Genomic DNA, 23,330 nt, shown 5'->3' with positions numbered 1-23,330 from the left:
TTTTCCCTCAGAAAGAAACCAAGGTTTATCGAACCAGGAGGAGCCAAGAAGCACGTTGAAGGTTGATGGCGGCGGGATGTAGTGCGGCGCAACACCAGGGATTCCGGCGCCAACGTGGAACCCGCACAACACAACCAAAGTACTTTGCCCCAACGAAACAGTGAGGTTGTCAATCTCACCGGCTTGCTGTAACAAAGGATTAGATGTATAGTGTGGATGATGATTGTTTGCAGTAAACAGTAGAACAAGTATTGCGAAGAATTGTATTCGATGTAAAGAATAGGACCGGGGTCCACAGTTCACTAGAGGTGTCTCTCCCATAAGATAAATAGCATGTTGGGTGAACAAATTACAGTCGGGCAATTGACAAATAGAGAGGGCATGACAATGCACATACATGATATGATAAGTATAGTGAGATTTAATTGGGCATTACGACAAAGTACATAGACCGCTATCAACAGGTTATCATCCGAACCCCTTCCAGTATTAAGTTGCAAACAACAGACAATTGCATTAAGTATGGTGCGTAATGTAATCAATAACTACATCCTCGGACATAGCATCAATGTTTTATCCCTAGTGGCAACAACACATGCACAACCTTAGAACTTTCTGTCACCGTCCCAGATTTAATGGAGGCATGAACCCACTATCGAGCATAAATACTCCCTCTTGGAGTTAAGAGCAAAAACTTGGCCGCAGCCTCTACTAATAACGGAGAGCATGCAAGATCATAAACAACACATAGGTAATAGATTGATAATCAACATAACATAGTATTCTCTATCCATCGGATCCCGACAAACACAACATATAGCATTACGGATAGATGATCTTGATCATGTTAGGCAGCTCACAAGATCCAACAATGAAGCACATAAGGAGAAGACGACCATCTAGCTACTGCTATGGACCCATAGTCCAGGGGTGAACTACTCACTCATCACTCCGGAGGCGACCATGGCGGTGAAGAGTCCTCCGGGAGATGATTCCCCTCTCCGGCAGGGTGCCGGAGGCGATCTCGTGAATCCCCCGAGATGGGATTGGCGGCGGCGGCGTCTCTGTAAGGTTTTCCGTATCGTGGCTCTCGGTACTGGGGGTTTCGCGACGGAGGCTTTAAGTAGGCGGAAGGGCGGAGTCAGAGGGGTCACGGGGGCCCCACACGCTAGGGCCGCGCGGGCCCCCCCTGGGCCGTGCCGCCCTAGTGTGGCGACGCCCCGTGGCCCCACTTCGTCTTCTCTTCGGTCTTATGGAAGCTTCGTGGCAAAATAGGACCCTGGGCGTTGATTTCGTCCAATTCCGAGAATATTTCCTTTGTAGGATTTCTGAAACCACAAACAGCAGAAAATAGCAACTGGCTCTTCGGCATCTCGTTAATAGGTTAGTGCCGGAAAATGCATAAATATGACATAAAGTATGCATAAAACATGTAGATATCATCAATAATGTGGCATGGAACATAAGAAAATATCGATACGTCGGAGACGTATCAACATCCCCAAGCTTAGTTCCTGCTCGTCCCGAGCAGGTAAACGATAACAAAGATAATTTCTGGAGTGACATGCCATCATAACCTTGATCATACTATTGTAAGCATATGTAATGAATGCAGCGATCAAAACAAAAGTAATGACATGAGTAAACAACTGAATCATAAAGCAAAGACTTTTCATGAATAGTACTTCAAGACAAGCATCAATAAGTCTTGCATAAGAGTTAACTCATAAAGCAATAAATCAAAGTAAAGGTATTGAAGCAACACAAAGGAAGATTAAGTTTCAGCGGTTGCTTTCAACTTATAACATGTATATCTCATGGATATTGTCAATGTAAAGTAATATAACAAGTGCAATATGCAAATATGTAGGAATCAATGCACAGCTTCACACAAGTGTTTGCTTCTTGAGGTGGAGAGAAATAGGTGAACTGACTCAACATAAAAGTAAAAGAAAGGTCCTTCAAAGAGGAAAGCATCGATTGCTATATTTGTGCTAGAGCTTTTATTTTGAAAACATGAAACAATTTTGTCAACGGTAGTAATAAAGCATATGTATCATGTAAATTATATCTTACAAGTTGCAAGCCTCATGCATAGTATACTAGTAGTGCCCGCACCTTGTCCTAATTAGCTCGGATTACCAAGATTATCATCGCAATACACATGTTTCAACCAAGTGTCACAAAGGGGTACCTCTATGCCGCCCGTACAAAGGTCTAAGGAGAAAGCTCGCATTTGGATTTCTCGCTTTTGATTATTCTCAACTTAGACATCCATACCGGGACAACATAGACAACAGATAATGGACTCCTCTTTAATGCATAAGCATGTAGCAAAAATTAATGTTCTCATATGAGATTGAGGATATATGTCCAAAACTGAAACTTCCACCATGGATCATGGCTTTAGTTAGCGGCCCAATGTTCTTCTCTAACATTATGCATGCTCTAACCATTTAATGAGTGGTAAATCTTCCTTACTTCAGACAAGACGAACATGCATAGCAACTCACATGATATTCAACAAAGAGTTGATAGCATCCCCAGGAGCATGGTTATCGCACAACAAGCAACTTAATAAGAGATAAAGTGCATAAGTACATATTCAATACCACAATAGTTTTTAAGGCTATTTTATCCCATGAGCTATATATTGCAAAGGCGAATGATGGAAATTTAAAGGTAGCACTCAAGCAATTTACTTTGGAATGGCGGAGAAATACCATGTAGTAGGTAGGTATGGTGGACACAAATGGCATAGTGGTTGGCTAAAGGATTTTGGATGCATGAGAAGTATTCCCTCTCGATACAAGGTTTAGGCTAGCAAGGTTATTTGAAACAAACACAAGGATGAACCGGTGAAGCAAAACTCACATAAAAGACATATTGTAAATATTATAAGACTCTACACCGTCTTCCTTGTTGTTCAAAACTCAATACTAGAAATTATCTAGACTTTAGAGAGACCAAATATGCAAACCAAATTTTAGCAAGCTCTATGTATTTCTTCATTAATGGGTGCAAAGTATATGATGCAAGAGCTTAAACATGAGCACAACAATTGCCAAGTATCAAATTATTCAAGACATTTCTACTACATGTAGCATTTCCCGATTCCAACCATATAACAATTTAACGAAGAAGATTCAACCTTCGCCATGAATACTATGAGTAAAGCCTAAGGACATATTTGTCCATATGCAACAGCGGAGTGTGTCTCTCTCCCACACAATGAATGCTAGGATCCATTTTATTCAAACAAAAACAAACCGACGCTCCAAGCAAAGCACATAAGATGTGATGGAATAAAAATATAGTTTCAGGGGAGGAACCTGATAATGTTGTCGATGAAGAAGGGGATGCCTTAGGTAATACATAACAGTAACTAGGTGTATTAGAAATACTGACTATGTTCTCTGTATTAAGAATGAACAAATTTTGTGAAATTTCTTGTTAACTAATTCCTCTACTTACAAATCTTGTCCAAGCAATTCCTGTCTATGTCAATGAGGACATCAAAAGACCCAAAATTTGCATAAGGGCCAGTTTGACTGTAAGTGCAAGAAATGTTCAGAGCAAATTGCAAAATATAAATCAAGCATGCCTTTCATCATCCTGGATTCCTAAATTGCAAAAGAGCAACATGAGCATGAATAGACGATATCATTTTATACTAACAAAACCTAAATGAGCTAAATGAACCAGAGAACAAATTTATTTTATTTTATTGTTTACCTAAACATTACTGCTTAATTACAACAGAAATACACCCTTGGTCCTAAATCCTAAACCAGAGAACTAGCATCAACCATGCATAGCACCAATTTAAATCAATTTTAGCAAACCAGAGAGCAAAACCAGAGAGCATTCTTTTTTGGCAGTGAGCATGAGCATGAGCTGTAGCATTTCAAAACCATTTCAAAATCTTTATTTGCAACCAGTGAGCATCAACATGAGCATTCATTTCATTTCCATTTCCATTTTAAATAGTGAAGTAGCAATAGTGAACTAAACCAGAGAACTATTTTAAATGAACCCAGTAGCATTTCCATTTCATTTACACTATAATAAAAAACCCCAACTCAATTTCTTTTTTCAACAGCACTTAGTATATAAAGCATTTTATTAAAGCATTTTATTTTTATTTCCATCTCAACCAGAAGCAAACCAGAAGCATAATGCAGCAGCAAACACTAAAATAAAAATCAACTAAATGAAACTAGCTACTGCAAGTTTATATAGCAAAACCAGTTTAGCTACTGCAGCTAAATCAATTTTCATTTTAGCTACTGCAACTAAACCATTTTAGCTACTGCAACAAAACTAATTTAGCTAAATGAACCAGAGAATTGCTAACATAATTTGATAGTAGCATGAGCATGAGCATGAGGTTTTTTCACAGTAGCATTTCACCATAACCATCACCCTCCAACACATACCATTCCAATTCTCCAGCTAAATGAACCATTTTAGCAAACCATTTTAGCAAACCAGAGAGCAAAACCTAAATGAACTAAACCAATTTAGCTAGCAAAACCGGAAGATTGGCTAGAGCTACTAGAGGCTTGGCCAGAGCTACTTGCTTCTTGGCTACCGGAAGCTTGGCTAAAGCTACCGGATTCTAGATGGCCACCGGACTCTTGGCGGCTACCGGATTCCTGCTGGTTGCCGGAATCGGTGTCCATTGGATCTGAAGCCGTGGATTGGACGGAAGATTGTCTACGATGCTTAACAGAAAAGGAAGAAGAAGATGCGGAGGAAGATTCCTCGTCAGACATTGGATCGGTAGGCAGAAAAACAGAAATCCCACACTTGAACCCCGCGTGAAGATCTACGAGTAAGAAGAAAACCAAAGAAAAAGAGGAAATAAGAACACCGTAGACCCAAGATCTGAAAAGCAAGCAGATGGCAAGCAAAGTAAATTGGTACCAACCTGGAGCGGCGCAGTCGCTGAGGAAGGTGTTCGCCGGTGGTGGAGCGGACCTGCGGTCGCCAACGAGCACCGTCGACGGCGAGGCGGAGAAGCTCACGAAGAAGCAAGAATGCGGCGCGCTCGAAGAGGATGCTGCGGAAGATTCCCGCACGACAAGGTCCGGCGGAAGCACGGCGTAAGTTCGCCGGGCGACGGAGCTCGAGCGAGCGACGGCGGACGGAGAGCGGCGAAGGCGCAGAGGCAAGGAGCACTGTGTGCGGAGGTTGGGGAATGCGAAGAAGAGGAAGAAGAAGAGGCAGTTGTGCTTATAAAGGAGTTAGGACGTGGGCCAAAAACCGCTGGGCCACGGCGGTTCGCCTCGCGGCCCGCAACGGTTCGCACCATGGGCCGCCACGTGGCAAGGAGGTACACGCGAGAAAATAGGAGGCCACATGGAAGCGCACACGGGATCCAAAACGGCTAGTGGGATCCGTAGTGGGGCATTTAATGACCGCGCGGGAGTCGAAGCGAAGTGACAACTGACACTGGCGTGGCAGTTAACAGTGCGCATGTCACTGACAGGCGCGGGGCCCAAAATATTCTCGACTTCGCCGAGGAAGGAGTAAATGCGAATGATGCCGGAAAAGAGAGATGCCGGAAGATATCTTGCAAGGAGAGAAAAGACAAAAAAAAAGAGGGCAAAGATGCCGGATCCAAGTTCAAGCCGGAGAGATTAAACCGGTATCCTGAAAAGATGAAAACCTGGCATGGTCTGTAGGATAGAATCCCCCAGACTATACCAGCTTCGGGGACTAATGTTGGGGGGATGACCCCCGGTATGCCAAAGGCATGCCAAACCGGATGGTTTGAGCCATCGAGATACCGGTTTAATATTCTTACCGGAAACAAGGTAGGAGTTTGGGCTAAGTGAAGTTAAGCCAGAATCCCCAAAGGGGTATGCCAGAACCCGGTAAAGAAGTTACCGGAAGAAGGGCCTGTAGGCAGGACTGGTCAAAGGTTCTCTTCAGAGCAAGAAGACAAGGATGAGCTAAGCAAAGTGACTTTAATCAGAGCCCTGGCGCCAAAGAGAGGGATGACGCTAAAAGAAGCCGGAGGACATCAGCAGCCCTGATTAAAGAGGACCCCGGCGTCATCTATGATTAAAGTAGCTTTGTAAAGTAGTTTGTCCAGTCAAAGATGCCATTAGGGTTTCTTGTTCTGTAAGCCACCCTCTCCCCTATATAAGGAGAGGGGGTACTGCCTCTTACAGGCGCGAGTACACAGAGGAAATTAGACGATAGAACTTGTGTTCATGCGCTTGTAATCATGTTGAAATCAATGAAGCCAGCGATCTAGTAAAGGGTTCTTCCTCTTGTCTCTCTTCTTGTGTACCGGTCCTTGGCCGTGTTCTTGAGGAAAGCATCCGGAAGTTCTTCCCATCTAATCGCAAACCCTACCCCGAATCCTCTAGCGTCCATTCGGCCCCAATCTAAGCCATCCTATGGCATCTGTCTGTTCACCACGACGACAGATGTGCAAATAAAAAAGTTTCACACGTAAAGATAAACATCTAAACTCGTGGGTCAATGAAACACACCATAACCTCCCTTCTGCCTAGGAAAACCACATCACCTAATTGAATTCTTTTGAGTGCTTGATCCATTCAAATTTGGGTGGAAATTGGAATATTCCTTATTCTTTCTCAAGCTCAGTTAATCTTGACATTCTTGCACCTATGATCTATCCAATCTCCCCAAAATTCTCACATGTCTCTTACAACGTTGCGGGATGTGAGAGGAGCTCCTCGCCTCCTCCCAACCGAGGAATGCTACACCTACGAGATATTTTATACGGGGTTAACTTACAGAATGGCATGTGGCTGCTTTTGGTTTGTTTTAAATCAGTTAGCCCCCGTGATTTTAGGTCCATGATGGATCCACACAACTTCACCTCATCCCGTAAGAAATTTACGTAATAAATTTTACGTAACTGTAGCTTTATTGCTCCCAACCTCCCTCCCTCTTTCTTAAAAGTGAGAGCGACTATGTGGGAATGAAGCCACCGTCCCTTCTCACGAGGGGCGATGCTCTTATATAGGGAGTTGATGTGAGATATTTACAAGGCATGTATTTTTCTCTAGGAAGGAAATACCTAAATGCATCTTCTTATGAAATATGTCAACTTTATCCCAAAAGCACCTTTCGTAATGCGCCCTAATTTTTTTTGGATAAGAGTAGCACAACATTATTACGTCTAGTCTCGGTCACTAAAGGATCTTCATACTCTTATCTAGCTTATTATGCATCTATAAGCAATTTTGCTATCTGAATCGTGATTTTTTAGTATAGGCATGTTGACTGTGGTACATTTTTTCGATAAAGGGAATATATTAATATCAAAAGATACCAATTACACTTAGTCTCTGCAACAATGCAACACCCTAGTGGCAGTACAGATACACACAACCAAAAAAGAGAAAAGAAAACTAAGAAATAAAAATCCCGCTACAGCATTCCAGACCTAGCAACAACAATATAACCACCACTATGACAACACCTGAAATACAGACTCTCCAAAAACGACGCCTCCAAAAGGGAACGGTGCACCAGCAGCGTTATCGCCCGACCAAAGGTCTTAGGTTTTCACCCTGAAGATAGTCCTCTTTGTCAAAACAATGCCTCCAACAAGGTCGTTGCCAGGCACAACCAGTTAAGTCCAAACCTTAGGTTTTCACCCTGAAAGGTAAGACTCTGAACTTCACCTGTGCTGCCGCCCCAACTTGCATACCACTGCGGAGCCTGGAATGCCAAGCAAGTCCCTCAACATCGTGGAGACTTGAACCTCCTTTAGCAAGTCAACCAATCCGGCCTTCATGATATTCTTTCTTCTGACTTCACCATGGACCAAAAAGTCACTTGATGTCAACACATAATAGAGTTTCGTGTCGCTCCCTCCGGAACCAAATGGTCGGAATAAAAATATGGGTGCGCGCGACCAAATACCACACGATCTAGCAAACTCCAGGCAAAAGATGCACTGTTCCATTCGCCGGTGGAGCTTTCTGAAACTCATTTCTCCAGCCAGATCAAGGCAAACTAACACTTATGAGACACATATGTTGTGGACGGGCCCATGCAATTGGCCCTGCATCTGATGGTGGCTAGCTATTATGAGTTGTGCGGGACTCATATCGAGGTGCCGCACAAATATTGGCATGTTAGGTGCGATTTTCATTCCATGAATATGGGGTCCACATATACATGGAATCAGGAGCTGTCAGTTGCTACGACCTTTGTATTGATGAGCTCTCTACCCATGAGCACTTTAGGATGATCTTGGTTATCGGTGTCATGGTGTCCGCGGTGTCTATGCTTAATCCATCTGGGCTTGTGGGGCCTGCTAAACGGTGTGTTTTTGGGGCAGCATGTTTATAGGAGAATCATGTGTGTAACTCTTGTGAGCATGGAATGGCTTTCAGATATAGAAATCAGGTTTTTCTCGCTACTTGTGGGATAAGGAATTTCACAACCTTAGGACACGTTTACCTCGTTGATGCGCGGAGGGTCCGTAAAATCCCTGATACAAAAATGACAAATGAAAAAATCCAGGTTTTAAACTCTCAGTTGACTCATATTTCATCGGTGAGATGAAATATGGATTTCAGGTCCTCTGTTCCAAACAAAAGATTGAAAGAGGTGTGCAGAGATGCTGGTTGGGTTTCATAGTATGTTCTAACCATTGAATTGAGTGCAAGTTTCCATGATCTACGAGGCTATAGGAGGTTTGGAGCTCGGTGTCACCAGTCATCACCAGATTATTGGCATATATTCCTAGTTAGTTACCGTCTTGGTTTTGACAGCCATAGGCCCAACAATCTAAATATGCTTTGCCAAGAAAATGCTGATTGGTGTTTGTCAACACGTGCGCACTAGGCAACGAAGCAAGAATAACTATACACATATTCAGAAGGTGAACCCGGATGGATGTTTCAAGTTTGCCACCATGCAGTTCGAAGCAAGTGTCAGACGATAAGCAGCAACCAGGAACCTCCATATCTCAGTTCCATTAGGCCATCATTTTATCTCACATACGGATTTGGATGATATTACATTGCTCAATAGTTATCATGCATAAACTCCGGACACTCACTCCACTCGTTCTTGCGAAATGAAGGAAAACATGGTCACTGAGAGCAATTTATTACAAAGGATCATATATCTTGTGATGATCAGACCTTACACACCAACCACAGGCTAATAATACCATGAAAAAAAGTTGATCCTCTTTAAGAAAAGTTGTGGCCGGAATGACACAACAAAATATCAGAACATCTAAAGCAACACTAGTACATTAGCTCAAGTACCTACGCATGCTCTTGACGTCTAGGATCCTTTCATGCTCCTCACAATCGGTGCCATCAATCTCGTCACCCAGGTAGGAATAAAGAGAAAGATCATGGTAATCGTCGGGTTCATCGTCATCATAGGGGTAGCCATCATCATTGAACGCATAAATTGGGGAAAAGAAACAACATTTACAAAGTTCATATGACGGGAAGTACTCGTGGTAGTCCACTCTGATCCGGGCGCACTTGGCTGTTAGGTTAGCATCCATCCTGACGTTGCAGCAATCCCGTATGGTAAGGTACTCTAGGTGGGGGCAGTTGTCGATGATAGCTGCCAGGCCTTGGTTGCTGAGATTACCATGGACGAGCTTCAAGGAACGTAGTCGGTGCATCTTTGCGATTGCAAAGGCCTCTCGATCATCAGTACGCTTGTTAAAACGATAGGAGCAAGGCCTTTGCCGGACAAGCCTGAAGCTTTTCAGGCACGGGCACGCTTCATCGTGTAAGCAGTGATACAGCTGGAGCTCCTCAAGCAGATGGAGCTTCTTTATTGCGTCGGCAAATCCTCCGCTGGAGATAGGACAACACCTGGTCAGTTCAAGTCTCTTCAGCAAAGGCGCCCTGCAAGATATGACTAATGTTAATATATATACCACTAATTCGAAGATCTGCCTAGCTTTACATTCAAAACAAAACTGCTGTCCCGGAGTTGTATATTTTCAAAGGATCCAACCTTAAACAAAATATAAGAAGAAACAATAGGCATATCTTTGTTTTTTTTTTGTGTGGGATGCAGTACCACTTAAAACTCTGGGAGTAAATATTTGGGGATCAAGAACAAATGATCTTACTGCTTGGCGAGCAGCATGAAGAGGCCATCGTCCAGGTGCGCGCCCAAGAAGGTATGGCACTGCCCCGCGCTAAGACGCAAGGCGGCCCTCATGACATTCTCGAGAGTAGCCTGCCGGGTGAAGGGCGGGACGTCGGGAAGATGGCTCACGTCGATGCGCCGCCAGAGCTCGGGCTCCTCCCGCGCGGCGCGTCGCCATGAACGGCACACTTCCGCCGCGCCGCCCAGCAGGAGCTCCGGGAGGCTCAGCTTGTGGAGGACGCAGGAGATCGAGTCCGCGGGCAGCTCCGCCCAGTCCCGCTCCCACGCCTCCACCGGCTCCGGCATGCAGTGGAACTCCGAGAGGTGGAGCGCGGGGGATTTCCTGGCTCGTCCCCTTGGATTGCGCCGCCGAGTAGTCGCCGCCGGTGGAGGCATCGCGATCGCGATATGGAGCGTTATCGAGCCGATTCGATCGTCTCTCGAGTCTCGACAGCTGACGATGACGAGTCCACGACTCCAGGGCTAAAGGGGCTTTGCTGGTTTATAGAGCCCCATTTTCGCGGGCCAGCATTACATGCATTTTAGATGTCTCTAGCACACAGCTGGACTAACGGGCCTTTTGGCCCTTTGTTCTTTGTACCAAGCAATTTCATTTCCTTTAGGGCATCTTGAGCAACCGTCTGCGTCCGTTCAGACTGAAAATGCGTATGGTACCACCTCCAGCGGGGTGATGCATCTTGAACGGGCCGTCTGCAGCGACGCAAACCCGGTGCATATTTGCGTCTAGAATGCCTCGCGGCGGACGCTGCGCGGACGCACTAAGTGACCACTTGCATCTCCACCGGGCCTACCTGAGAGCGACCCTGTATCGAGGGCATCGCTTCCGCGGCCATCGCTTCCGCGGTCGTGCTTCCGTGTCTGCACCACAGCCTTCGCCATCAATGTCGCGGCTGCCTCTTCTGCGCGCGCACTGGCGGGCGGCAGCTAGGCTTCTGAGCCGCCTTCAATGGCATCGTTTCCCGCGCGTGACCGGCCTTAAAAGTCCACCGGCATCGTTCCTCCATCGCCCGCACCTCCACTCCCACCACCACCGTCGCAGCACCATGGGGAAGAAGAAGAACGACATCGAGGCGTCCGACAACGGCACCAAGAAGGAGGAGCGACCGAACAGGGTTCCGCTGCCCGTCGGCGTGGGGAGGCTGATGCACCGGAACTGGACACCGTGAGAGGCCTGGAGGGACATGCACATGCCTGGCGGCTGGCGGCTCAGCTACCGCCGGGTGCCCATCCCTCCCGTGGCTGCGCGCGAGCCAGATAGGAGCGCCGAGATCCGGCGAAGGAGGCGGTACCTACCGCCAGACCTCCGCGCCGATCCCGCCTACGACATCGACTCCGACAACTGGCATAGCTATCTTGAGGACGAGAGGAATCCGAGGAGGAGGGCGGGCTTCATGGGCGACAGGGACTTTCCCTTCGACCGTCCACCGGTGCCTCGTCGTCGAAGACAGCAGGCGCCGATGCCTACGCAGGACGACGATGACGACGACTACAACGAGGCGCTGGTGTACCACAACGAGGAGGCCAAGGACGACAGCGACGACTACGTCGCGTGCATCTTCCAGGAATGGCGGCTGGCCATGGCGGAGGGCCGGAAGTTTGAGTACCCGGACAACATGACAGACGATGAGATCGCGAGGCTCGGCATCCTCGTCTCTGAGAACGACCGACCTGTGCAGCCGCCACTGCCCCGGTACGCCACCGGCATCATGCCGCCGAGCCTGTCGGAGGAAGAAGCCCTACGACTGGCACTACAGGACTGGGCCACGCCACAACCGCCGCCTCCATCTCCGCCATATAACCCGTGGGGGCCCCCACCTTAGGCCTGGGCACCTCCACCTCCGCCATAGGCCTGGGCTCCTCCACCTCCGCCACAGGCTTGGGCGCCTCCACATCCACCTCCGCCACAGGCCTGGGCTCCTCCACCTCTAGTACCGCCGGCGCGCCCAGCGTACGTTCCGCCGGTTCCCAACTGGTCGTGGGTGGTACCGGAGCTCGTCGTGATCGACAGCGACGAGGAGAACCAGTAGGCGCAGACGTTTAGGATTTTTTTTCCATGTGTTTAACTATATAAATTATGTTTTCATGTTATAAAAAATGGAAATTCGAAAAAAAAATGCATCATGCCGTTGGAGCCACCCCCGGCGTAAACGGACGCGCGGTCGATTTTGACCATTTCGATCGACGCAAACGGATGCGCGCGAACATTTTTTGACCCTGAAATGCGTCGCCCCGTTGGAGATACCTTTTAAGGGGTGTGAACTTTTTGCTCCCAAAGCCTGTACGAGCAACCCAACCTCAGCAACTGGTCGCTTTTTGTGTGGCCTGGATCTTATGTCAATCTTACAGCTAGAAAAACTAAGTTATCGATGTTATGTATCCTAATATTTCCATCTCGGTTCGCAATCTTTCTTGATCGTTGCCTTCATATTGATGAATGGTTTTAAACTAGATCTATATATGTATATTTTGACAAACTTTTTCAAGCTTTATAGTCACTAGGCCAGATGGCATGTAAAGAAAGACAGCCGCCGCCTCTCCAAATCCTAGCCGTCTCCACTTCAGCCTCCTCCATAGATCGGTTCCCCCTCCTCAGATTGGCTTCGCCGACGTCGGGAGGAGTGGGGAACCCGATCTATACGTGGAGTTTTCAATAAAAGTAGTATTTTCAGTTGATTATGTTAGGATTTTGGTAGTCATTTTCTTGTTGGTTTCCCCTCAATGGAGATGGCATCGTCTATAATAAGTGATCTTCGGGCTTTCGTTCGACGACGAGACCTCCTTCCCGACGTCAATGGTGGTGTTGAAAGATTACAATCCTCTAGGTATGTGCCTTCAGATCTTGCTTCGCCAGATCGATTTTGGATCTTTTGCCGCGACAATGGTGATTATCCTCGTAGTTTTTATCCCGGCTACTACGTCCCAACAATGGTGATTCGTACTCTTGGCTCTCCATCGTCGTCGACAAGGCTAGTCGGTTGTTATTCCCTGACATACTGGTGTTGGTACTCTTTCCGATGTTGGATGACTGGTTTAATGGTTGCGTGCGTGCATGCAGCCTTGGTATTGCGGCTCAAATTAAAATTATGGGAGAACCTTCGTCGGTATTTACAGGTCTATGGTTTGTTATCTATCTTTGGCTGCCTTCAGAAGAGTAAAAAATTGTGTTATGGAAGAAGAAAGAATTTGAAGACCTTGAAGATTTGTTAGTATCTTTTAGACTTTATTTTGTAATCGTTGGAGTCAGCTCGTGTATCTCTAGCATGAACTATTTATTACTATAAATATATGTGGTATTGATTGTCAAAAAAAAAAGGCCAGATGGCATGTAACACGTAAACGTACTTGCCAACCTTTTTTTTTGAATAACAACAGAAGAACTGTTATATTCATCGCAATAGAGGAGAAGGTTAAGACGACCAGTTGATCCAGTTTATGAGAAAAACCGGGCTCAAAAACCGAACAAAATGACCCCATTTTTGAGGAAAAAAAGGGTCGAAAAACCGCACAAACAACAGAGCCTCGTCGCCCACACAACACAAAGTCACCATTGCACAAAACAAACACATCCGTGCCCGGAGCCGCCACTCCGGCTTCCCCTGCTCGGTTACGAGCTGCAATGCCGCACGGACTAGACGCCTCGTAGCTCAGGCTACACAAGACGACCATCCGCAGACCACGAACGTCGCGCCAAAAGATCCGGGGCCTACGCCCTGACATGCCAGCCAGGCCGATCATCCGATTCTGCCGACCGGGCCAATGGACTCGCTACCCACGTAGCACGAGCACGCCACCCTTGCCTTGTTAGACCACAACCACACCCCATGTTCATGTAGTTACAAGGCCGTTCGAGGCCGCCGCCTCGACGCACCATCCACCGTTCGGAGCCGCTGCCCTGGCGTCCACCATCTTCGGCCGCAAGGCAACCATGCCTAGTTGATGCAAACCTACCACACCACAAGTGTCGAGGCCTCCAAAGGCGGCGCCTTCAAGAAGGTAGCGGCATAGATGTCGCCGTCGCCCAGTCATGAGGAGCTCAGGTTTTCACCAGGAGAACACCAGACACCCGCGACAGCAGGAGATGTAGCTCACGAAGACGCCTTCAAGAAGGAGTACGGCTCCCGTGGGCACCGTCGTCATCGGCACCTACGCAGGATGGGTGCAAATCTATCGCCTGGCATGACATTTCTGCCATCGAGCTCTCTTGAATCTCGGGTAGAAGGAGCGCAGCCAACAGAGCATGTGACCTTGCCGCCGACCACTAGACGCCCACACCCAACGCAGCAGCCAAAACCAGCACCACACTCTGCTTCAAACAACTGTCGGAGCACCAGATCGGGACGGGAGCCGTCAAAGATCCGGTCCCCAGCCGCCGCGCCGTCAAGGAGCCGCGCCATGGGCCCGCATAGACCCAGATCGGCCCTGTCCGCAGCGACCCCGACGCCTCCACCGCGCCAAGGATGAGGGGCTCCTGGCCACCAGCGCGCTTGTGCGTCTAGGCGCGGACGACCACGCAGCCGCGCGCATCCACGCACCAGCCGCCGGACGCATCCCGCCGCATCCCCGGCAGCGCGCTGCTCCCGCCGACGCGTCCGACTCCGCGCCGCAAGCCGCCCGGCTCGCCGCTGCGGAGCGCCGCGCAGCCCGCTTGCCCGGCGCGCGGCGGGGGGGGGAGGAGAGTGGAGGCGGAGCTGCTCCCGACGGCAATGGTTAGCGCCCAGGTCGCCCGCGGGGAGCGACCGAGGCGCTTCTCTAAGATAGTTGTGCACCTCTGGCTATTTTTCGCCAACCTTTTTTTTAGCAAGCTAAAGGAGCATACATGCCATAACAAAAACAAACAGGTTTCTAGGGATAACAAGTTTTTGTCCCATAGTGGTTGCTCGATATCGAGCATCCCACTTGTTGTTCCTTTCCCCGCTTCATTCTCTTGTAAACGGGTGTGTCGTAGGTTTCTAACAACAAAAATTGAAACAAACAAAATTGAAAGAAAAAACGCTTCGTATGCCCCCGCGTCGTCCTCGCTCGGGCGACACGAGAGGCGACTAGGGTTCCCTCACCAGCGTCGCCTCCTCCCTGTGCCCCTTCCTCACTGCCACTGCCGGTCGGCCTGCGGTGGCGGCGGGCCTCCTTCGCCTCCTTCAACATCTAGCATGCTTCCCCTCTCCTCACCTCTCCTCCCAATTGCAGCGAATCGAGCTCCAATCTGTGCTCCATGGCGGTGTTGGAGGTCATGTTCGTCCTGGTGTTGTCATCTCCGACGCTGGAGCCCGTGAGTTGGGCCTTCCTCTCGTTGGCTTGGGCCTGGTAGGCGCAAGCCGCTGGTTCTGACCTGGGTCAGTCCGCGGGCAGATCTGACCAGGGGGTCGATCTATGGCCATGATTCTTGACCTCCGAGCTATTTTGTTGGGCGTGGCCTCTCTGGTTCATGCAGATCTGTGCGGAGCTAGACTCGCCAAAGTTTGGAGGGTTAATAAGGGGGTGGCCCGATCTTCTCAGTAAGCAACGGTGGTGATGATGATCACGGGATGAACACAGCGGAGATAACTTGATGACGAAGTGCACGATAACTTGTATGACGCAACGAGATCTCTCGATTGGTCCCTGTCGCCAATGCAACAACTCTCAACCCTGCAAGATATTCGCAACTCCACACACTTGCGCATGTAGCCTCTGACATAGGCATCCCCAATGGGCATGCCGAAGATGGTACCCGGGGTTTACTGAAGGCCCACGACCCGAAGGATAAGAAGAATCGGAAGCCCAAATTATTATTAAGGAAAGCTAGAGTTGTAATAGGAAGCATTACTTGTAATCTTGCGGGACGGGTCAGAAGCCCTCCCGGACTCTATAAACTTATGTATTACGAAACCCTCGGCTCCACCTCCTATATAAGGGGGAGTCGAGGGACAAAGAAAGGATCGAATTTACTGTCAACACAACCCTAGTTTCATATTCGTCGAGTACTTTTCGGCTGAAACCTTCGAGATCTACTTGCCCTCTACATCCAACGAAACCCTAGTCTACAATCTGTAGGCATTGACAAGTTAATACCTTGTCAATTGGCGCCGTCTGTGGGGTCTAGAGGCGACAAGGAGCTGATCTCGATAGCACGTTCAAGATCGTCGACTTCGTCGGTAGCAAGCAACACCATGGACAGAGGTAAACAGATCGAAACTGGTCTAGTCGATTTTATTCCTCACCCGCCCTCCCGTTTGGATGCATATGAGTATATGGAGGAGCCCATGGAGATGACAGTCGGAAAATTTCTATTCTGCGTGAAGAAAGAAGGGTCGTATCGTATCGAAGTTCCGATTTCGTCGGGACCGTCAGCGGTCGATTCCGATTTCTCATCAGGCGAGGAGGAGATTTCATCGCCACGCATCATCAACTCCATGGCAAGCGAAAAGCTCGCCAAGATCTTCAGCGGCATGTCTTTCGAGTCGTCTGCGGACTCTGATATAAGCAGCGACTCAGACAGCGTCGACAGCTTCAACTTCATCGACAATTCTGTTGCTCTTGGAAAGGTCTTCACCAATCTCTATGATGGTGTCACCAATCCTGACAAAAATCAAAATTCAAAATATCATCAGATCTATGCAATCGAAGAAACAAACCGAGCAGAGCCGGAGACGTCAGAGGCTTTCGACAATGTGGGAAACCCATATGTTGATCCCGCTGATCTTAGGCGAGGTTTAGGCACTAAATACGTTGGGCCTACACCACGTCTGAGGGTTCAACTCCCGCAAGAAGCATGGGATAGAGCCGCAAGAGCCATGGACGGTACAGAGCCAATGACTACAACTGCTACAGCAGAAGAATTGCAAGTTTATCAATATAGACTCGCTCGTGTTAGTAGAGAGCTAGAAAAATAGACAGCTGCATTAAATAGAAGGCAGGAGGCAGCCTCTGCGTCAAGCAGGCGAAGAGCAGATCTAAGCCGACAATCAGGAAATTCGGGAGATAGTCACAGAGAAGCTCGAAGGAGAGCAAGATCTCGGCTACAAAATATACCCGAAGCAGAGAGGGAGAACCTAATCCAAAACCTCGACATGTCTTTCATGTCAATCGACACGAGGGCAAATATTATCCCCAAAACACCGGAAGCTGGGTACATGGCAACGCAAGCTTTCATCCTCGCGTCCAGGCCACCTCCCGGAGATCCAAGAGAAGCGTTGTATAACATGGCCATGGCAGGATGTGGAGCCATGGGAGCAGCATTCGCGGCTACACCTCCCGACGGAACTGCAAGGCAAAATAGTCCGCGACCTACTGCAGCAGTGCAAGATCCACCGAGAGCAAGTGGAGTCAGAGATACAACGACTCAAGCTAGGGTGGATAGAGCGTGACAAGAGAGAAGGGAACATCGGCAGTCACCAGAACTTGCTGAAGAAGATATGTGCGGCCTCCCATGTTTTACGCGACGGGTCCGAAAAACTCGAGTCCCGTCAGGATTCAAGTTGCCAGACAGTTTCAAAAAATTCGATGGCTTGCAAGATCCCGAGGATTGGTTAGTCGATTACTTGGAGACGGTGAAGTTAATAGGTGGCACCAGAGCAACAGCCATGCAAAGTATTCAAATACACCTGAGCGGAGCCGCAAGATCTTGGATCAAGAAACTTCCTCCAGGATCCATCGACAGCTGGGATAGCTTCGAGGATGTGTTTGTCAAAAACTTTCGATCAACCTGCAAGAAACCGGCATCACTAGAAGAGTTGAGATCGTGTCGACAAAAGCATGATGCATCAATGAGAAAATACATATAAAGGTGGAACATCATCAAAAACTCGGCAGAGAATATATCTGACGAGAGAGCAATAGATGCATTCGTAGCAGGAATTCGACAAGGAGATTTTGTCGAAGACTTGGGGAGAACCAACCCAAGGACAGTATCAGCATTGATGGAGATAGCAAATAGATGGGCAGACGGAGAAGATGTTGTTCATAATAAGCGGCACAGGTCACCGGAAGAGGACCGCAGCCGAAATTTTCAAAATAGAAGACGGTTTTCTCGACAATTCTCGAACTACGATGCTCCTGGCCAAATATCGGCTGGTTTTCGGGGAAACACTGGAGGAAACAATAGAGATGAGTATCAAAGGAGTAACGAACATCGAGGCGATAATAGAGATGACTCTCGAAACAACAGGCAAAATAGTGGATCAAGGTTTCAAAGACCTTTCGTAACTCCCGAAGATATGATGAACGGGCCATGCCAGATGCATTTTTATCTTGATAACAATGGGAAGAGGCAGTCAGGACATCTGCAGAAGGACTGTCGCAATTTTCAAGCAATGTTGCGGGTTGCAGGGCTAGCCAATGCTCAGGCAGCAACTCGAAACCCCCAGGGACCCAGGAGTGAGATCCACCTACCACCTCCTCCCGCGATCACGGACGAAAATCGACACCAACTCAGAATAGCAGCAGCACCACACCCACCTCCATATGTTGATCCTAACAACAACGGCGCGGTCTCGATGATCCAGAAAGCTAGACCATCTAATAGGGCTCAGAAGGTAATCTCGCGGCAAGTGTTCATGGCAGAGAAGATGCCTCCACCAACGATAGAGTACCTAAATTGGTCGGGACAGGACATCGGCTTCACAATTGCCGATCACCCGCAGCAAGTTCCTCGACCAGGGCAGTCAGCACTTATCTTACCAGTGGTGATCGCAGGATTCGACGTATCTCGAGTTTTCATAGACAAAGGCAGCAGTCTAAACCTTATGTATGCAGATACACTGAGGAAGATGAACATATCCCTGGAGAATCTAAAACCAACTGACACGCGTTTCCATGGAATCACACCAGAGAAGCCGAGTTATCCGTTGGGAAGGATTAATCTCGACGTTCAGTTTGGGACCGGAGAAAATTACAGGATAGAAAAGTTGGAGTTTGAAGTCGTGGATTTCCCGTCGCAATATCACGCCTTGTTGGGGCGACCAACATATGCCAGGTTTATGGTGGTACCACATTACACGTATCTGTTATGGAGGTTACCCGGACCTAAGGGACCAATCACAGTCAAAGGGAGCTTCGCACTAGCCGATAAATGTGACAAGGATTATCATCGACTATCAGAAACTTTCGGGATGCAAGCAGAGTACATGGCGTCAAGGCTCACGACTGACTATGATGTGCTGCCAGATGTAGGGAGATTTAACAAGGAACCAACATTTAACACGACAAAAGATTCCAAGGAGGTGCAGATCCACCCGACAGATCCGAAGAAAACGACGTCCATCGCGACAAACATGGACCTCGCATAGGAAAGCGCGCTCATCGAGTTCCTCCGTGAGCACTGGAAAATCTTCGCATGGTGTCTAGCTGACATGCCAGGAGTACCCAGGGAACTTGCCGAGCACCACTTAAACTTGGATCCAATAGCGAAACCAATCAAGCAACCTCTGAGGCATTTTCGGAGCCAAACCGCAAAGCTATCTTTGTCAGAAATTGATCGACTAAGAGAAGCTGGTTTCATTAAGGAGCTGCATACGGAGGCCACATGGGTAGCAAACCCAGTCGTTGGTACCGAAGAAAAACACTGAAGTCCTTCGCATGTGTGTCGACTTTACGTGTCTCAACAAACATTGTCCAAAGGATCACTTTCCCCTCCCAAGGATCGATCAAATTATCGACTCCACGGCAGGATGTGAACGTCTTTCCTTCCTGGATGCATACTCTGGTTATAACCAGATCAGATTGAAAGAAGAGGATGAGGTCAAAACAGCGTTCATCACACCTTACGGCGTATTCTACTATAGAACAATGCCTTTTGGTCTGAAAAACGCGGGAGCAACATATCAGCGGATGATGCAGAAGTGCTTAGCAACACAGATTGGATAAAACGTACAAGTATACATTGACGATGTCGTCATAACATCAAAAAAGGGGGCAACGTTAATCGAGAACTTGAAGGAAACCTTCGACAACCTCGACAAGTTTTGTCTCAAGCTGAATCCGACGAAGTGTTCTTTCGGTGTCTGATACGTCTCCGACGTATCGATAATTTCTTATGTTCCATGCCACATTATTGATGATATCTACATGTTTTATGCATACGTTATGTCATTATTATGCGTTTTCCGGAACTAACCAATTGACGAGATGCCGAAGTTCCAGTTCCTGTTTTCTGCTGTTTTTGGTTTCAGAAATCCTAGTAAGGAAATATTCTCGGAATTGGACGAAATCAACGCCCAGAGTCTTATAATTGGACGATGCTTCCAGAACACCCGAGAGCCGCCGGAGGGATCCTGGGGGCCCCACACGCCACCCTGGCGCGGCCAGAGGGGGGGCCGCGCCCCCCTAGTGTGTGGGCCCACCAGGCCCCCTCCGAGGCTGCCCATCCGCCTACTTAAGGTCTCCGTCGCGAAAACCCTATCACGTTCGACGAAACCAGAGAAAACCTTCCAGAGCCGCCACCATCGCGAAGCCAAGATCCGGGGGACAGGAGTCTCGTTCCGGCGCGCCGCCGGGACGGGGAAGTGCCCCGGAAGGCTTCTCCATCGACACCACCGCCATCTTCATCAACGCTGCTTGTCTCCCATGAGGGGGAGTAGTTCTCCATCGAGGCTCGGGGCTGTACCGGTAGCTATGTGGTTAATCTCTCTCCTATGTACTTCAATACAATAATCTCATGAGCTGCCTTACATGATTGAGATTCATATGATGATGCTTGTAGTCTAGATGTCATTATGCTAGTCAAGTGGTTTTTACTTATGTGATCTCCGGAGACTCCTTGTCCCACGTGTGTAAAGGTGACAGTGTGTGCACCATGTGGGTCTCTTAGGCTATATTTCACAGAATACTTATTCACTGTTATGAATGGCATAGTGAAGGGCTTATTTATATCCCTTTATGATTGCAATGTGTTTTGTATCACAATTTATCTGTGTGCTACTCTAGTGATGTTATTAAAGTAGTTTATTCCTCCTGCACGGTGTAATGGTGACGAGTGTGTGCATCGTGTAGTACTTGGCGTAGACTATGATTGTGATCTCTTGTAGATTATGAAGTTAACTATTGCTATGATAGTATTGATGTGATCTATTCCTCCTTTCGTATTGTGAAGGTGACAGTGTGCATGCTATGTTAGTACTTGGTTTGGTTATGTTGATCTATCATGCACTCTAAGGTTACTTAAACATGAACATTGAATATTGTGGAGCTTGTTAACTCCGGCATTGAGGGTTCGTGTAATCCTACATAGTTAGTGGTGTTCATCATCCAACAAGAGGGTGTAGAGTCTAGCATCTATCTATTTATTCTGTTATGTGATCAATGTTGAGAGTGTCCACTAGTGAAAGTATGATCCCTAGGCCTTGTTCCTAAATACTGCTATCGCTGCTTGTTTACTGTTTTACTGCTTGTTTACTTCCTGCAATATTACTACCATCAACTGCACGCCGGCAAGCACTTTTCTGGCGCCGTTACTACTGCTCATATTCATTCATACCACTTGTATTTCACTATCTCTTCGCCGAACTAGTGCACCTATTAGGTGTGTTGGGGACACAAGAGACTTCTTGCTTTGTGGTTGCGGGGTTGCATGAGAGGGATATCTTTGACCTCTTCCTCCCGAGTTCGATAAACCTTGGGTGATCCACTTAAGGGAAACTTGCTGCTGTTCTACAAACCTCTGCTCTTGGAGGCCCAACACTGTCTACAGGAATAGAAGCGTGCGTAGACATCAAGTTATTTTTACGGCGCCGTTGCCGGGGAGGAAAGGTAAAAGGCACTCATACTCCGGTCCCAGTTAAAGTACCTTTCTGTTGTCGTTGTGTGTGTGCTCGAAGCTATTTCCTTTAGATCCTGCAATTGCATCTTTTTGTTTCTTGTTTACACTAGTTTGGCATAATGGACAACAATGAGCTTCTTATTCTATTTCCTGATTTAAGACATGGATGGTTTGATGCGAAAATTAAAAAACCTATGGAACATATCAGTATGAACGCTTTGAACACCATTGTTGCTAATGATATGGAAAATTTTAAGCTTGGGGAAGCTGGTTCTGATGAGCATGATCTTTTTAGTCCCCCAAGCATTGAGGAGAAAATTTACTTTGATGATACTTTGCCTCCTATTTATGATGATTATAATGATATTGGTCTTTTAGTGCCGCCTACTATGGAGAGTAATTTTTATGATGATAATACTATGCCTCCTACACTTGATGAGAATAATAATGATAGCTACTTTGTTGAATTTGCTCCCACTACAACTAATAAAATTGATTATGCCTATGTGGAGAGTAATAATTTTATGCATGAGACTCATGATAAGAATGCTTTATGTGATACTTATATTGTTGAATTTGTTCATGACACTACTGAAAGTTATTATGAGAGAGCGAAACTTGGTTGTATGCATCTTAATAATGTTAAGTTTCCCCTCTTTATGTTGAGAATTGTGAAGTTACTCTTGTTTTATCCTCTTATGCTTGTCACTTTGTTCTTCATGAATTCATTTGTGTACAAGATTCCTTTTCATAGGAAGCATGTTAGGCTTAAATTTGTTTTGAATTTGCCTCTTGATGCTCTCTTTTGCTTCAACTACTATTTCTTGCGAGTGCATCATTAAAACTGCTAAGCCCATCTTAATGGCTATAAAGAAAGAACTTCTTGGAAGATAACCCATGTGTTTATTTTGCTACAGCAATTTTTGTTTTGTTGAGTCTTGGAAGTTGTTTACTACTGTAGCAACCTCTCCTAATCATGTTTTTGTGCCAAGTAAAGTCTCTATGGTAAAGTTGATGCTAGATTTGGATTGCTGCACAGAAACAGCATTGCTGTCTGTCACGAATTCGCGTAGAAGTCTCTGTAAGAAAATCAAAAAAATCTGCAAATTCACGTGTGTGATCCTCAGATATGTACGCAACTTTCATTAGTTTTGAGTTTTTCCGTTTGAGCAAGTTAAGTGCCGCTTCCAGGTTCGTCTTTACGGACTGTTCTGTTTTTGACAGATTCTGCCTTTTATTTCGCATTGCCGCTTTTGTTAAGTTGAATGAGTTTCTTTGTTCCATTAACTTTCAGAAGTTTTGTGCAATGTCCAGAAGTGTTAAGAATGATTGTGTCACCTCTGAACATGTGAATTTTTGATTGTGTGTCGTCGTGGTGAACAGACAGATGCCATAGGATGGCTTAGATTGGGGCCGAATGGACGCTAGAGGATTCGGGGGAGGGTTTGTG

At 47.1% G+C, this 23,330-nt stretch overlaps 1 protein-coding gene across 1 annotated transcript; it reads right to left on the bottom strand.

Moving 5' to 3' along the window:
* Positions 1-9,184: 9,184 nt before the first annotated feature.
* On the bottom strand, positions 9,185-10,524 carry LOC124673306 (putative F-box/LRR-repeat protein 22). Its single transcript, XM_047209414.1, has 2 exons — positions 10,109-10,524; positions 9,185-9,878 (listed from the first exon to the last, which is right to left on the bottom strand). Exons 1-2 carry the CDS (start codon positions 10,522-10,524, stop codon positions 9,263-9,265), a joined length of 1,032 nt encoding a protein of 343 aa, XP_047065370.1. The 3' UTR covers positions 9,185-9,262.
* Positions 10,525-23,330: the final 12,806 nt, after the last annotated feature.

The sequence above is a fragment of the Lolium rigidum genome, chromosome 7 (assembly GCF_022539505.1).
Source record: "Lolium rigidum isolate FL_2022 chromosome 7, APGP_CSIRO_Lrig_0.1, whole genome shotgun sequence".
Taxonomy (NCBI): domain Eukaryota; kingdom Viridiplantae; phylum Streptophyta; class Magnoliopsida; order Poales; family Poaceae; genus Lolium; species Lolium rigidum.
Note: the sequence above shows the minus strand (reverse complement) of the source record. Positions and strands in the feature narration are given on the sequence as shown.